Source organism: Notolabrus celidotus, chromosome 3, assembly GCF_009762535.1.
Source record: "Notolabrus celidotus isolate fNotCel1 chromosome 3, fNotCel1.pri, whole genome shotgun sequence".
NCBI classification, from domain to species: Eukaryota; Metazoa; Chordata; class Actinopteri; order Labriformes; family Labridae; genus Notolabrus; species Notolabrus celidotus.
In genome coordinates, this window is record NC_048274.1 from 19,909,801 (window position 1) to 19,927,985 (window position 18,185).

The 18,185-nt window shown below is 40.6% G+C and overlaps 1 protein-coding gene across 1 annotated transcript in view; it reads left to right on the plus strand.

The window, feature by feature from the left end:
* LOC117810802 (collagen and calcium-binding EGF domain-containing protein 1-like) overlaps positions 1 to 18,185 on the plus strand; it is a 44,425-nt gene that overhangs the window by 24,142 nt on the left and 2,098 nt on the right. Inside the window, exons 4-10 of the mRNA XM_034680766.1 lie at positions 12,762 to 12,814; positions 16,099 to 16,233; positions 16,737 to 16,874; positions 16,962 to 17,095; positions 17,225 to 17,339; positions 17,507 to 17,646; positions 18,103 to 18,138. Of these exons, the coding sequence (XP_034536657.1) occupies positions 12,762 to 12,814; positions 16,099 to 16,233; positions 16,737 to 16,874; positions 16,962 to 17,095; positions 17,225 to 17,339; positions 17,507 to 17,646; positions 18,103 to 18,138 (751 nt within the window). The remainder of the gene's footprint in view (positions 1 to 12,761; positions 12,815 to 16,098; positions 16,234 to 16,736; positions 16,875 to 16,961; positions 17,096 to 17,224; positions 17,340 to 17,506; positions 17,647 to 18,102; positions 18,139 to 18,185) is intronic.

Consider the following 18,185-nt stretch of genomic DNA (forward strand, 5'->3'; position numbering starts at 1 on the left):
ACTGAAAAAATATGTTTTAACGACATGTAAGATACACAGTAGTCAGTCAAGAAGGCCTTGATTTTCTTCAGGCAAGATAGTATAATCTATGGGGGATTTACAATCGATATCTGGCAACATTTTAATGTTATACAGGGTATACAGCATGTCTGTGAACCAATGCTTATGTGTTCCCTGTTTGTTCTTTGCATTCAGGTATAGAATAATACCAGACTGTCATATCCCCGCATATTCTTACAGAACAAATTTCCTGTAATAGCAGTGACACACATATTAAGACAAACATGATTTATTTGTTAATTAAATCATGAAAATAATATCAAGAAAGCCACAACAAACATACAGCCCCATAAATGTTCCAGTCTTGAGATGGCAAAGCATGAACAAACCCATCTGTTTTTTGGACCACAGTACTTATGAGCAAATTCAAAGTTCTGGTGTGATGTGTGAAAACAAATCTTTCCTCTATGTATCATCAAAATCTGGACAGTGGTTACTGGGGAATCATGCACGTAAGAACAATGTAGGGTAATTTCCAAAATGTCACAAAGAGGTGGAGAGATACTGCATCATTCTCAAGAATAAGGTCTGTGGATTCTGAGGTTTTCTTTTTAATGGAACAATGAACTGGCGGTGGAGGGATCTGGTCCCTTTTAATAACCATGCCCTTTAAAGAAACAGCTCACAATTGCCGGGTAATTTAGATTAAAAAAAATAAAACGTGGGATCACGGCATGCCAAAAGTTAAAGGAAGCCTATGTAAGCACATTTTCTGTGTCTTAAGTGTAATTTATTTTTTAACTGACTTTTGGGCACAGTCTATTGAAATAACAGGTTGTTGCCAGGTTTAGGACCATTGTGTCTGGGGAGGGGGGGGGTAGATGAATTGTTTGTTGTTTTTTTTAAAGTTATTTCGTGCAACCAGGCTGCTGCTCAAGGGCTACAGCCTCTATACATGGGGCATGTTACTCAAACACTGGGCCAAACCAGTGCCCCATGAAATATTTAATAACAGCCAAAACATCAAGAGTACTTTACATTTGGAAATTTTGACCCATTCTTGAATAGCTCATGTGAGGAACTTTTGTTTTGTGTCATATGTGGCACCCCCTGTAAACAAATCATTACCTTGCAGCTCTTGAGGCTGATTTATACTTCTGCGTCAAATCGATGGCGTAGCCTACGCTGGCAGTCCACGTAGCTCCTGTACCTACGTAGAAGCCTACGCATGTAACTGACGTGCACCTCCTCCAAAACGTAACTATGTGTAGAATCGACGCGGATAGCAAGCCCTGTGATTGGTCCGCTCAGCGGCATTGTATTTCCCTCATTTACAGCACTTATGGGATCCCCGCTCATCAGCCGTGTATTTCATCTCCTCCTCTCTATTCTTTATGTAATCATGTCTGTATGATAAACAGCAACATGTATCAGCCGTCTATTAACATAACACGCTCTGAATCGCTGTGGAAAATTAAACAGAGATTGTAGCGGGCCGGAAGCAGGCGACCGGCTATCAGAGAGACCACACTGCCCTCTAGCGTTTTGGCGGAGAATTGCTACGCGACACGGACGCATCTACGCACAAGTATGTGGTGCTCATGTGCGCATCAGCCCCTGCTGCGTATGGGAGACGCAGAAGTATAAATCAGCCTTAAGCTGGTTTTGGCTGTATGGCTCAATGGTGTTGAGAAATCCCCCTGCGGATGTTCAACAGTCAAACGTCCCACTCACTGGCTAGCTTTAGAAAATGTTAACCAAGGCTTTCTTCAGTGTGCTGTAGCTCCTGACACCTACCTTACTGCATCAGTTACAGGCATCGAAAAATATTGTATAGAAATGATAATTTTTTTTGCTGATGGTCCTGTTTGATATTTTAAATCATATCTATATTAACCACAGTCTGTTTCATAAACAATTAGAAACTCCTCACAGGAGCTTTAAGTAACACTCAAAAACGTTAGATTAGTATTAAAATATTTAAATGCTGTTTTGAAAGCTTTTGAAGAAGCATACTTGGAAGAGAGGTAGTGGCCTTCATTGAGTCCCAGGTATTAAGGTATTAATTGTGAATGTCCAAAACTTGAGTTGAACACTAAATCCTCAGCACTTTCTTAGTTAAAAGGACAAAAGCAGTCAGGGTCAGTGAATGGAAGAGAACAGAGCTAGTGCAGTAGCTTTAAGCCGATTCTCACAGAAAATGTGAAGTCAGTAAGAAATACAACTGCAGTTTGTGTCTGTTCATATATCCAATTGTGGTACCAAAACATTCTTTTGGTCCTGCATTTAGAGGTTAAAGGGTGTTTTTAAAGAGGGGGCAGGGTGGGAGAAATGATGGAAAGATGAGGCGAGAGGGGAAAGAGGTGAGGCATAACAGAGGGAAGGAGAAGAAGGAGGAGGAGTGCAGGTCAGCTTCCAGTCTGGTGGAAGAGGTTCAGACCTCCTGTGCTCCCTGTCAAAGCATCCTCTGTTAAACCACAGTCCCAATGTTTCCCCTGAGGCCTGGGTCCTGGAAGTGGACTGGCAGAGAAAATAAACAGAGTATGGTGCTCACGCTCGCCACACTAACACCTTCACATATGTAAACTCACACGAGTTTCAAAAGAATACACACAGGCAATTATACGACAACACTTAAAGAGCTGTACATGCGGGTGTTTGCAACACCTTCACACCTTGAGGAGGGAGCTGACGTAGAAGCTGGTTTCATTTAAAATTGGAGACAAAAAGCTTTGTGATCGTGGGAGAATATTTGTAGTTTATGACATTTTTGCACTAAAAATCTCTTGCCTTTTTTGTTGTTTTGTGAGAAAAATGGGTGGAACAGTTGTAATTAATTCAACCTTGTACGAAAACAGTTTTAATGTGCTGTCAATGGAGAATTATAAAAAACACAAAAATAGATTTTTGACAAAGCACCTAATAAATGTATCTCTTAAATTCCACCAGTTAAATAAACGGCAGGAAATAAGCTACACATTTGAAATAAAAAGATGAAAAATCTCCTCTTCAGGAATAAAAGAGGCATACTCCCATAAGAATATGTATAAAAAATGGACGGCCTCCAAAAATGTGTTTTATTGCTGCTCTCGTTGTGCAAATGTGTTTCAGTCTAATCCATCATTACACCCTTGTATGCAACTCAACCAGCCAAGTTTTTGAACTGCGTGCGACTGCGAGCAAATAAATCAATTACAGCATGGTTGATGAATACAGCATGCTGTAATTGTAACACGTCTAAGCCACATCAGTAAGAGGCATCCATCAAAATGACAGGTCGTACACATACACATATACACACATGGCTGGTCTCCTGTCCTGGTGTGTCAAGAGGCCGTTGACCTCCACTGAGCCCCACTTCCTGTGTTCCTCCCACCGCAGTCTGAGCTGACAACAACCTTCATCGCTGTCTTTACACCATCCTCCTCCTCCTGATAATGTCCTCCTCCCTTTTTTCCTCCCTCATCAACATAACCTTCACATCTCTGCAATCTGAGGAGATACACAGGAGATTTGATTTATTTCTAAGGACATCAGAGGAGAGGGGAACTAAGCCTTTCATAATCTCCCTCACATGTTGAAACTGCCTCAAAACATGCAGAACAACACTCTGTAATGTGAGTGGAGCTTGTAATGCAGAATGACAGCATGGTTGAAGGAAAGCATCATCCATACTGCGGCCTGCTCCCAGGACCCCTGCACTGTCTGGGCTGGAAACTTGGGGAGGTAGGGGGGTTTTCTTGGGGTGCTGTAATGAATATCCTGTCCTTGTAGCACTTTCTGGCTTGTGCATGCACAAATAAATCAGTGAAAGACTGGATGGGAAGCCAGAACACCAGGCATTCCCCTCTGGAAGGAGACCCATTGCTTAAGTACATCATCTTCTGTGTAAAGTGATCCGGGCTCAGGCCTGCCTCTGGATCCTGTCTTGGTGTTTCTTGCCCTGCTGCCGAGCTGACTTTGGCAGCAGAATGAGGCTGCACATGAGCCTGTGTGGACTCCTCGCTGCGCAGCCACCACCAACACAAGGGATGAGAAAGGTGGTGGACAGGGGAAGTTGTTATGATGCTTTGAATAATTATGATAAAATGCTGGTGTTGCATATAAAGACCATCAGCTATTTTGAAGACAAGGCACTGCAACCATGTCCAAGGCAAGTGTTAACTATTACTTGCCTTTTATAAAACAACATGCACTGAAATTATGAAAGTGACTGAAGATTATCCAGAGAGGTTGCATGTGAGAATACAGATGTGCAAAGCGTTTTAACTGGAAATGAAAGTGGCACTAAGAAACAAACATTCCAATGTAAAAATATCCCATCACTCTCTCTGCTGCCTCATTAATTAAGCCCCTCCCACCAAATGACGCACAAAAATCAGTCTGTTCTTCACAGCTATTTATGTGGGTTTCAGAAGACAGTAACACTGTCTGACGATCATGAAAGGTTAAAAAAGGACAACTGGTGTGTGCCCACAACCACCTTTGTCTCAGAACCACGAGAGAGGAGAGAGAGAGAGAGAGAGAGTGAGTAACAGAGATGCTGACATAAGTCATGGAGAAGCTGGATGAAGCAAGTTTGTGCAGAATTGCTGCGATTGGTTAGTTCAGTTCAAGCCAACCCTGATTGGCAGGTGCTCACAGACACAGATCAGTGACACATTCATTTGCTCAATTTAATATTGTTAGTGACGTGAATTAGTGAACGCGTTTTTCTGCTTCCTTCTTTTTCTGCTCACCTCAGTTACCTGTATGTTTTCCACCTTTGCATTTGTACTGCAGAGAAGTCCTTAAACATGATGTAATGATATCAACAGAAAAACAGTCATCATTACTGAATTTGCCTTCTTACCATGAACTAAACCAAACCATGTGTCACCAGTGGTTGAAAACATACCTTACGCAGACAATCACCTGCACTGTGCTACGTGTGTGAAAGGAGAACTCATGACAAAATCTGTATCTGATTGTCTTGAAGTTGTCCAGAGTAAAAAAGTAATGACAGCTATTTTTGCTTTTTACCTCTTGTTTCCTCCAAAAACCAACAGGAGTTTTTTTGGCTGCCTATAATACATCATATCCCTCTGCAGACCAATCAAGCCATTTCTTAGGGTTCGGTATGAGCTACGTAATGTCAGGTTCTTGTTTTTTTTTTTATGTATTGCACTTTAGGTACACAATCTGTCAAAAGCAGTGGCCAGCAGTCGCATTTATTGTTATCCACACTGACAGTGTCAAGGAAAGCCAAGATAGGGCGTCCAAGTCCTCTACAAGTCTTTCTATCATGCCTGTTTTCTTAATGCAGAGCCAATCAGCTGTGACGTGTGTGCAAATTGCTTCTGATTACGACATTGCTGAGTTTCATTGCAGGCCTCCAAAAACCAGAAGGGTCATACTGTAGCTAAAACTATGCAAAGTCAAAGATATAATCTGAACAAGCTGAGCCGTAACCTCACATAAACTGACCACAGGGACAAAGTCAGATCACAAAATCTACAAACTTCACAACACCTGTTCCATGTCTCAAGTTTCATACAAGGTTTCTGTTCATTCCAATAATTGTGAACTACTTTAAACTTCACGGCTCATTTCACACAGAATACACTACACTCTTAAGAGCTGTGATTGTGTAGCTTAGCTGATTCTGTGTATGTTTCACAGGTTCTGTTAAAGTTTAATTATATTTTTGTGTTGAGAAAACTATACATCTTTGAATATAGGGCAAATTTATTCGGTGTATTGATAGGCAAATTCTTTAGTATCCAGCAAAAACAGCCATTCAGCACTGAAGTTAATTACCCACTGAAGTTAATCATTACACCCCTTCAGAGTATTAAGCATGCCTGGTACCGTCTCCATCATGTGGGACACTGCTGAACTCCTTTACACTAACTGAGAGGTGAGCCACTTGACTAACTATGTAGTTCAAACAAAGGCGGATTCAGAAAGGTCATGGGCCCCCTTGAAATCTGACTGGCCACCCCAGGTGCCACCCCAAAAACTAAACTATGATTGGCAATCTGGCCCCTCAGAGATGGGACTTTGTTTAATCAACTATTTGGGAAACAGGCTGCAAAGCTGTCTTTGAATTTCTCTCACACTTTCCCTTCTAAGACCTTGCACGCACATCCTATTTCCTGAAATAATTTAGAAATTATACACAGGAAAATATCATCCTGATACCCTAATGTTCGGAGATAAGTGAGATATTTGTTCTTCATTCCACTGCATGTCCCCCCTGTACATGTCAGTTCCACTGTAGGGCTAACCCAGTCAAAGAAGTTCTGGATCTTTCCTTGGATGAAGGCTTTGATAGAACAAAAGATCTCCCCTTAAAGCCTGCAGGTGATGCACTGAGCCCTCTTGTTAAAAAAACAGAAGTTACGTTTCAATGTAAATTTACCCTTCTCCCCCACCTCAACTCAATAAAACATTGCTGAGCAATTATTTTCTCTTAGTCTCATTCTTGCATCAGTATTTATTATCTTGCAAACAAGGACTGAGTCCTCTTCTTCCCATCCTTTACCTGTCCAATGCTGTATATTGATACTTTATTTCTGACTGTAGATGGATATAATTGCATGATTGCACATTTATGTTAATTGCTAGCTGTGTTGTAGTACTTGGGTCCAGATTTTCCAGACCTGAGTAACTCGACCTGGACTCAAACTATCCAGACTTAAATTGGAATTGGACTTCAACACTGACTGCAAGATTTATTTATTGATAAAAGCTTTTAATAGTTTTTTCCTTTGTCTTTTTTTATAAGGCCCCAATAATTTAGTCAGGTCTAAGCAGTGGCTGGAACGTGTTCGCCTGCATGCAGGTACATGTGCCGTCTTGTTCAGTAACAGTTGTCTACAGAGGTGCCACGAATAATGCTTTATTCTTGCATAGCAAATGCCAGCAAGAGAATGGCAACATGTGCAATACATCAATTAAATGAAGTTAAGGGGTTAACTTAAATTTGGGAGCAGGACCATGCCTAAACCACACCCTCAATCACCTGACAAGCCTACTTAAACGTAGCCAGTCTACTCCAACCGTTTGTCTGTGATTCTTCAACCCACCCTCCCTCACCTTTCTCTACTCCCCTTAACCTTTTTTTCTTATCCCCTTCTACTCAACTTGTGCTCGCTTCTTCTATGCCCTTGTCTACTTCCAGCAACAACATGGGTCAAGATCAGCTCTGGCAGGATAACGCTGATATGGAACCCCCATCCAGAGTCTCCTTCTGCTGGGCCACACTACGCACAATAATTCATTAAATGTTCAAACTTATATCCTTGTGTGGCATGGTCTTTGCTAGTGAAAGAACCATCAAAGAGAAGACAGGGACAACCTGAAATGATTTACTAAGGACTTGACTCAAACTAAACTGACTTAGACTCTGACTTGAACCCTGGAGACCTGAGACTCTGTCAGAACTCAAGGTTTAGTGACTACTTAGCTACAAAAAAGAATGGTAGAACTGTGTGTTATTTGACTACTGTGATGGTCACTATTCTACTAAAGGTCACTCACTCCATTCTAACTATTTCTGATTTATATGTGTTCTTCTGTTGTGGTTTAAAAGTCTGCAAACTATAAAAAAGTTGTTTTTCAGCTACAGCACCCTCTGTGACTGCTGTGTCAAGCTCATGCCTCTCTTCACATGGCAGGTGAAGCATAGATTGGAACAGCAAATTAATGGTGCAGAAAACTAGCACTGGCACTCTTTTCTCTTGCTCTTGCCTCCAACTTTAGAAAAACAGCTGTCGTCTTGTTTACTTTGCAAAAAATGGAGATAGCAACTGCTTCTGTCTTTGGCATCTCTGGAGTAAAGGAGTCATGATGAGATGGTGAAGTATTTGGTTGCTTTAGTACATTGTGGAATTCAAGAATGCAGCTTGAAGAGCTCTGAAAAAAGAGCAGATTATAAAAAGTAGAAAAGTGTGTGGAAGCAACTGTAAAGAACTCATAGTCAGGTAGTCTTCGTTGGTGCTGCTATGTAAGACTGGCTTTCAAAGGCTTTAAATAACCCTCCTGGCCTTGGCAAGTCTGGCTAGTAGAGAAACATATTCCTTTGTATGAAACAAAGATGGAAAAGGCAGACATCTCATCAGGTTTCATGGAGAGAGGGCAACAGGAGGCCAACAACATGTCAGCCTGAAGAGAAGAGAGACAGAGACAGAGATTATGTCAACATGTAGTGAACCAAAGGACTGCACTGTAAAACTAGAGGCCCACAGACTGGCTCAAATATATATCGACATGTTTCAAATCACAGACTGGATGCAGGTCGAGTGAAGGAAAGTGCACAGAGAGGACATGAACAGAGAGAATTCAGGAGGGGGAGCTTGCTATCATCATGGGTTGCTGTTGCTAACAAATCCTGACTGACATTAAAAGGTTGTACCCAATTACTGGATGGTATCCCAGCCCTCACAGACTCACACACATGACGAACACACATTCAGGGTTTTGGGGGTTTCAGATGTTAGATTCCTGATATCATTTTTTAATAGAAGCCTTGGGATATCAACTCTTCCATGCTTAATTTCAAATGTTCTCAGTTTTTATGCCAAAATAACACCACCACAGCTTCTACTTCTTTAATGATCAAAGAGATACGCTTGTACTACCAACAGACAAACGTCCACACACAAACATAAATGAGATTCCTCTGAGTGTAATGGTGTGTGTTTTAGAGGCTGTGTCATGTTGAGCAAGGCTTGCTGCCTGTCTCTCCAACATACTTTGCACATCCCAAAACACAAACACATGGGTCCCTTCTCCCTATGCCCTCATCTGCTCATCCAAACACCCCCACCTCTGTGTGCTGTCCGTCACAAGCACCCAGGGGAGAGCTGCTGAGGCTGCTGCATGTCTGACTGACAGAGATGTAGTGTGTGGATGTGCTGTGCGTTCCAGTGGCTTGTGTGTTGTTTTTCTTGTTATTATTGTGCTGTGTAAGTTTCTTACTTTGTTAATGGCAATGTCTTTCAATAGCTTAAGCACTTGAAAGGATGGTAACTACCTCTTGTCGGTCCCAGATGAAAAGCCCTACCTCTGCGACACCCCAACCACAATGCATCAGCTGTATTGTTTGTTAGCGCTAATAAGAAGAGTTTTATGCAATATAGCTCCTGGTACAAATAACACTTTTATTACTGTACTTCAGAATGAGGGTCATTCTAACTTTCAGATGTATGTTGCTTTAGAGAAAAGCATCTGTGCAATGAAATTGCATCATTGTAACACTGCATTTTTATGTTAGCAGTGTCATCTTGAGCATGGTAGCATGCAGTTTCAAAATTACCTATGCTTAACAACACTTCATAGAGCAGCTAACCAGGCTACAACCTCTTCAGGCTTCTCTATGCCTGTTGTTGTACTACTCATTTGCACAGGACAAACTTGTCTGTGTTTTACTCTGTTTTCCCAATGTCAAAACTCTGAATAACATGTGCGCTTAACGCTTGCACATTATAGTTATCATGCTGCCTGTTGAGAAATAAATAAATGTTCTTCAATGAGTTACAAGCATCCAACCCCTCGTCTTGTGAGATTCAGCTCCTCTGATGGATGTAGACTGCCTTTTTCTGGGAAGGAGTCGACATGCTGTTGATTTATTATAACTGACACAGTCACCATAATTCCCAACCCTAGAAAGGCAAGGAGAAAAAAAACTTAAACCCATAGATGTTGATTCACAAAGGACTATTATCACCATGCAAGGAGCCCTTTCATTTGAGGACTGGTTAGACCCAGAGATGACGCTCCTTTGTGCAGCCTCACTGAGCTGCTGATTGAAATCGATTACTCACCTCCTGGGGTAAAAATGGAAACATAGAGATAATTTTATGATCTCAATAGTGCTTAAATCTGGTGAAATCAAAAACTCAACTTTTAAGAACAATTAGTCAAGTTAAAAAGTCACAAGATTTCAATGGAATTATTGTTATGTGAGGCAGCATGAGGCCAGAGATCCTTGAGCAACTATAATGATTATAATAAAATATGTTGTTTTTAATGTGGATCTGTCTCTGCACTACTGGTAACATCAATAACTTAAAGCACTCTGGTATACCAGACTACTGACTCCATGGTTGTCCTACTGTTAAAGGAGTTATTTGGTTGTGATAGGCTCAGCAGCCCAGTGTTTTTTTTTCTCTGTATAGCTAAAACAAAGAATATCTTGAACTGGATGGTCAAGATTTTGTTTGTTTTTGTGCAGAGAATTAATTAAAAGTCTGGTAATCATCTCAAACAAAAAGGTTCACAGTATGTGTTTTTTGTCGAATAATTTGTCCATCAGATCAGGGTCAGGTCCTCTTGAATCTCTCAGTGAAGTGAACTTTTAGTGGCTTTCATGCAAAGGTTTGGACGTATGCCGCTCCCCTCTTACATCTGCAGTGCATCAACCCAGCGTAGATGATTGATTGATGGATTGACTGACCAACTGAATAAGTAACAATGTTCATCTCTGCGTCCACACTCCTTTCTCCACCTCAGCTTGATGCTCAACCTCATCCATCCCTCTCAACACTCTCAGCTACAGGCTGCAGATTAAAGCTGCTCTCATCTGGATCTCATCAGTTTAGGTCGGCCTCACTGTTTTATAGGTTATTTTTCATTCAGGAGGAGGAGGGGCATCTCAGATTGATTTAGAGTTACACTGCATGGAGGCTGGAGGAGAATAAAAGCAACTTGTTGTCATGAGGAGAAAGTGAACAAGGCAGCATGCTAAATCCCCTCTGGTAACAGCATGCAGTTTTTGGAACAGGAGTGTTCTTTCTTGAGTGTGTGTTACGTGGCTTTGTTCCTTCACCTTGAGAGCTGTTTCCTCTCTGTTTTTTAAACTGTAATGTGCGTAACACGTGGTGGACTGTTGTAGGATGGCTGGACAAGTGTCAGTGCCAAACACCACAAATCAATTTAGGGAGAAATTGTTTCTCAATTATCATTGTAAAAAATTGTGTTTCAAAAACTGCATCCATTAAAGTGTTACAACACAAAAGAGAGGAGACTATTTGGAAATCACTTGAGTGGTGATGATTTAGCTCAAAGACAGAGGAAGTCTCCATCCTACTGTTCTATGTCAGTCTTAAACTGGGCTTAATTACTGTTAAGCTGTTGTTGGTTTTTCTGACACATTCAAAGACTATAAAGTTGAGATGTCAGGATTGTTCTTACTAGTCTGACATTTTAGAAGCTCATAATGTTTGCTGTATATCTCTGTTATATAACATGGCAAAATGACTGATAACTGTCTTTGTTTACCTCTAGAACCTGATTCAATAATGCAGATGATGAAAATGATACAAATTTGTTCTTTCTCACTTTGAAGTTTCCTGAAAATCTTGAGATGTAATTTCAGAGCTTTTTCTGACATAGGTATGTCTCTGGAAGTGTAGGATATTTTACAGTAGGGCTGTCACAATCTCACATTTTCATCTCACAATTATCGTGGCCAAATAAAATTCCTGATTATGATATGATCACAATAATTATGGAATACACACACAAAAAAACAGTGCTGTCAGTCAAATTTACGAAAGGCTCGACAAATGTGGAGCAGCACTTTACTTCATAAACTTCACTAATATACACAGCTGACTTGCTTACATAACACAATCCATTTCTAATAATATGCAAAGTTATGTTTTATCTGCATCATCAGGCTTGTGACAGAAACTTCTGATTAAACAAAAACTCACCCGTTACTCTGCGTGTAATTCTGAGTTACTTTTGTCCACAAACATCCCATCGTTTCCCGAAATCCATAAACTTCCAAACTGGTGAGGAAACTTCTTTTCATGCAGGTAGAGAACCGCAATATCATCTGTCATGATTGGGGACTGCAGTAGTAGCTACACACTGCAGTAATGACCAGCTAGCTGGTGAGTTGTCTTCTTCTGCTGCAGTTGCTTTGTCTTCATCTTCGTTCTGTATAATGGCAGATTGCAGCCAACTTAAAGAACCAATACTGCCCCCTAATACGATCCAATTAGTTACACATTATTACCACATGCTTATTTTAGCACAGTATCAATATTTCCTTCCCTTTTTCATAATGGTTATGGTCAGTACATGTATATGCGACAGTCCTGCTTTACAGAAATGATTTGGAGACAATAAGGTTATTGACATGTGTTACAAACAGACCTCCTTGTATCGTCTTCATATGGATATGGGAAGGAACCATAAGCCTCTTACACACTGCAATTTTGGAACAACGTTGGAACAAAGTTCGGCCATAATTATGCCTTTGTACTTACACAATGCACCCTGAAACTGTGTAATATTGGTGTCCTAGCGTGTGATTTCACATCGCAGTACAGCGTTGGGGAAACGCAAGAGGCACTGCTTGTTAACACACAGCAGGAGTGCCACACAACTCAGACATGCACAGAGACACAACACTGTTCCAACCTGATGGCTCAAGAGGCCAAATGACTTTGCGACTTTGCTCTCAGTTGTTGTAAAACAGACGTCTTTAATCCTGGTTGAAGTATCTTTGATAATCAGTACGCCATCAATCCAAACCTTTCCTGCCAAAAGCCTCCTCCAGATATTCTGTCTTTATGTGAAGCTAAGGTAACCTGTTTCTAGTCAAATATAGATGAGTGTGTCATCAGTCATCTCCTCTTACTTTATATAACAGAGAAAACAGGAGTTTTTAATAAAATGTCAAATTATTTATTTCACTGTGAGGCTGAAGTGCTGACCCAGCTGATTTGAGAAGGCTGATACAAAAATACTCTTTTTTGTTTCAGGAGGAAATGCTGTGACGGCTTCAGGTTTGTGATGGGCCAGTGCATACCTGAAAGTAGGTAAACCATTTATACTAACCTTTTTAGTTTAAACTCTCAGATCTGATTCAGATGCTGACAGTGTATTTTCCACAGCAGGTTTTAGATTCAAACAGGCTGCACAAAACGAGGTCTGCAATCATCTGATTGCAACATTTGTGGGTCATGGACCACGGTCAGTTTGGATTCCATTATGTTTAAGGAGTTGTTTCAGATAACTAACACATTGCAGCACACTGGGACAAACAACATACCAGCCAACAGAGAAACCACCCACATTTTTGGCTCAGGGAGCTGCTTTTTTTGTCACGGGTACAAAAGATATGTAATTGTGGAAATTATACTTATATAATCATAATCAGAAACGCTGGTGAAAATGTTGACAAACTGGTTTAGTGTTTGAAGTTTGCAGTTTGTTTTAACAGTGGAATAACAGTGTTTAACTTCAGCCACTAGAGGGCACTGTTTCTCCAAAGAACATAGCTTTTTAAGGCAGGATATTACCTCCAGCTTTATTTCATTTTATTCAAATGTATTTTATTTTATTTTTATTTTATTTTATTTTAACTTATTTGACCAGGAATATTGCCGTTGAGGTAGTGAAACACAAGCATACACAGGTCAAATCCACCAAATCCATAAAATAATCTGGTTCATTAGAAGACACCTGTAGCTCAGACCAAGATTTATTGTAGCCTTTAACAGGAATTTTACCAAAGACAGAGCAACTTCCAGGAATGACATACATGATGTGTCCCTGAGGCTAAAGGTTGCAGTTTCAGGAGTCAGTTGAGAACTCTTGTAAGAAGGCAGTTCATGTAGTGCTGATATACCAATGCTTCATTCTTCTGTTGGGTAAGGAAGACAGACCTACTCTCTCATATAACACAGTGATGAGGTTGAGTGCATATAAAGAATATCACCGTAGTTCATTACAGATAGAAAGGTTGCTTGGATGAGTTTTTTCTGTGAACAAAATAATAACAGCGTATGTTTCTATAGCAGAAACTCAGTTTCAGTCTTTTTTTTTGTTTTGTTAGACTCTTGATATAATAATCCAAAGACAGATGTTCCTCTTAGAGAAAACATATATTTTTTATTTTGGGACACATTCAATCACCACGTTGTTCAAATTCAAATTCTGACAATCTTAAAGGTGACATATCATGCAAAATCGACTTTTTAATGGTTCTCTACCTGAAATATGTGTCCCTGGCATGTCTACAAACCCCCCAAAATGAAAAAAATCCATTTTGCCCCCGTTTTGATTTCTCCACCTTTCTGTAAATTTGTGCTCAAACGAGCCGTTTCAGTTTTCAGTGTTTTTGTTACGTCACAACAATATCCGGTCTGACACGGAGTCAGAGTTTGTTCAGCTCATAGACTGTATAAAATACAACTCAACCCCTCCTCCGTTTTTCATTACCTGCACACTGCTAACAAGGAGCTTAGGAGGGAGGCATGCTAGTTGTAGGCTGTCTTCAGAAACACAAAGGTCGATTTTACTCCCCACGTCTGCAGATTTGAAGATCTAGTGGATGATTTTTATTTTTCATGGAAAAGTGCTAGCGCTAGTTAGCATAGCCACATAGCTACATAGCTACATGTTCGTAGCTGTAGCTGAGTACCAAGACACACGTCGACCTACTGACAAATAAAACAACAAGAAACACAGAATCTGTGACCAATCACTCAGAGAGGTCCTGCTGCCTTTCTGGCAGAGGTCGGTTTTACTCCCTTTTTTACTGGAAAAGTGCTAGCGCTAGTTAGCATAGCCACATAGCTACATGTTCGTAGCTGTGTACCAAGACACACGTCTACATACTGACATATACAACAACAAGAAACACAGAATCTGTGACCAATCGTTCAGAAAGGTCCTGCTGCAGGCGCCTCTCCGCCAGGATCTGAATCAGGATCAGATTCAGAGGGTTGAAGTAACGCAGGTCTGTGAGCAGCCGTGTATATTCAGCCAACATGTAAACATTGGATCAACATGCCGGAGAGCCGAGGGCACATCCGCTTCCTGAGGGGGCGTGGTCAGAGAGAAAACCGACTGTTCTGAGCAGGGCTGAAAAAGAGGGTTTTTTTAGGCATGCAAAAATCTGATTTCAAAGTGGTTTTTTTAGCATAAACTTTAAAGACATGTTTTTGGGACCTCTTAGACCAATATATTTTGATGAAAAAGAGCGTAATATGTCACCTTTAAACTGTCTCAAACTTTTGGACCTATGGAAGTAAATCATTTTAGTCTTTTGGTAACCTGTCTGAGTTTACAAAGATTTGTATGGACAATGTTCAAGGCAGCTTGTATGTCCTGAAGTGCACTCACCAAGGAAAAAGAAGTATATGTAACCGTACATTATACAATATACAGTATACAATATTTGTATGTTAATATAGCCAATAACCTCCAAAAAACTACTTCACATAAGCATAAAACTGTTTAATACACATCCCGATCTTACACTTCTTTTTTGGATTGATGTTATACTTTTTGTAACCCATAGCTATAATATTAGATATAATGTTTTCACAAGCGTTGGCTACTATGTTCATTCATATGAATTTGAAATATGTTGTGTAGATAAACATAAGAATGTATGATACATTTTAAAAGCTTATATCTAAAGTAAATTAAATGCAATACTATACAGTATATCAAATACACTGAAGAGCCTTAGAGGACATTTAAGTCCATGAAAAGGCCAATATATACTTTATATTAATAGCCAAAATACACACAGGGTTATTATTGTGTTGCATGTATATTAAACAGGACAGTGATTTGTCACTCAGTCAGAGGTCTCTGAGTGAAGCACATCTGGGATCAGATATGAAAACTAGGCCATGACTCAGACATGTCTGTTGATTGACTTATCACACTGACATTTTGTTATGTATTATCCATAATGTATTGTATTTACCCACTGACATCTTTTTATTGACTTTCCAATTCTCAGTGTGAAACCACCAGATGAGTATGCATGCAAAGTTTCCCCCAAAAGTTGAGTTCACGGTTGCAGAGTTCTGCCTGGAAAAAGTTTTTCAGTGCATGGGGTTGTAATTGATTGATGCAACCCTACATTTATCCATGTGGAGGATTCGTAGGCATCCAAAATTGTGTTTATCCTACTTTTCTTATAACTTCTTTTTAAAAGGGCATCAGAAAAAGCTACAATAGTCAGCTGTGAGTTGTAGATGTGAAACTTTGTTAGTATAAAACCTGTTTTTTTTATGGGACACTTAATGATCCTGAACTACTCTAACATGCTCATCATTTCTGATGTTCTCTCTGTAGATGTGGATGTGTGTGAAGCATCTCCCTGTGAGCAGCAGTGCACTGATAACTTTGGACGAGTCGTCTGCACGTGTTACCCTGGCTATCGCTTCGACCGGGAAAGACACCGTAACCACAAATCTCCATACTGTCTAGGTCAGTTCACTCCCTTCTCCTCCCTAACAGAAAATACTTCAGATTTTCTCATCTTTTACTGTCAATAAATATCTTATTTTACCACAGGCCACTGTGATCTATGTGCAAGTTAAAATATGTTCCTAAACAAGTAACACCCACTCCATTTAACAGCACTATGTTCAAGTGGAAAGATGGCGCCCTCTTCCTGATTTATCTGGCAAAGCAGTTTCTTTCTCTGGTACTAAGCTATTCAGCTGATGTTTTAGTTTATCTCCATCAAAGTTGCACAATATAGAAGTCCATGTAGACATAAATGTTTCTTTTTGAAGTCACAGCAGGCTTAGTATTCAATCCTCTTGAGCACATTTCAAAGGGCTGAACAGCAACACATGCATGAAGATGAAACCACCCATTCTGAGAAGTCATGAAAGGGAATAATCTCCAGACTTTTCCTTATAAACTTTGAGATTATCTAATGTTCTTTCCTTTGGTCTTTTCCTTTCACAAACACACACATGCAGACATAGATGAGTGTGAGCACCCAGGGAGTAGCATGTGTGACCATGAATGTGTGAACACAGTGGGCAGCTTCCTTTGCCACTGTCGCACTGGTTACATACTGGCACCGGACCAACGCTCCTGCATCCCTGTACACAACCGTGAGTTTCTGTTTCGTTACTTACATTTTTTTTGGAGGGGGATTTTCATGTGGCTTATTTCAAAGGAAGATTCTCATCATTTTGCAGTGAGTTCATCGGGGAAGTCAGACACCTTGATGAGTGCTGGAAGCTGCTCGTTCACTTGTCAGGATTTCACTAACATGAAAAACAGTCTGCTGCAGCTAAAACTAAGGCTGGGAAACACACAGTCACCCAACCAGGTAACATAAAATGGTGTTTACAGAGCTTGGCAATTTTTTTTTCCTAGAGGCCGTGCAGAAGTGACTGGTCACTGCTTTCTTTTATTTATCCTACTTTTTCCCCCTGTGTGTGTGTGTGTGTGTGTGTAGGTACCTGGCCTGGCCAACAGCAGTAACAAGCCATCTCTTGGGCGCCAGGGGAAAATTCCTGATAGCCATTGTCTTCCTGGCCTGCCAGGCCCTCCAGGTGCTCCTGGGGTCCCAGGTAATGACATTACTGCAAAATAAAATTCCAAAGAGAGAGAGAGTAGAGAGACTCATACTTTGGGATGTAATTTTCTATGTAGTGTTATTTTGCAGCTAGTTTACAATATAAACAGAGGTGGATATTTGTAATCTAAACTGTAACAGCTATCCATCTGTCGCCATCAGGACACCCAGGTGAACCAGGAAAGAGAGGGGACCCAGGTGTAAAGGGCCCACCTGGCCCTAGAGGTCCACGGGGAGACATGGGACCTATGGGTCCAGAGCCTGACCTGAAGCACATCAAAAGAGGGCGCAGAGGGCCAGTGGTAAGAAAAAACCTGTCCCATAATGTATCACATCCAGTCTGTCCCTGTCAGCATTCAAAGTTAAAGACCCACGACGGACCCCCCTCTACTTCAAAACATCAAATAAGGGCCTAAAAACTGGAGGTTAGCAAGTCATATGAAAATCAGTTTGGTATTCAGGAGGTATTCAGCCTTATTTTATCCAAGTGAAGCGGGAAAATATTTTGTGCGCAATTCTCCAACCTGTGACAAAATCTGTGAAAACTAAACGCACATTAGTCAACCTTTACCTCCAGATTTGCTGAAACTTCTTGTCAGCTTTGCATAACAGATTGGGCATTGTAAGAAAGTTAAAAAGAATAAATGTGTTTACCAATAAAAAACAGTCATTAGGTCTTTACTTTATCTTCATTTGATTTCTCTTTGCATTTGAAGCTCCACAAACCTGATCATACCTGTGTTTTCTGGTTCATACAGGGACCTCCTGGGGCATCAGGGAGAGATGGATTGAAGGTCATTACTTCACTTTTCCTCATGTGCTTTTAGTTATTGTCCCCTCT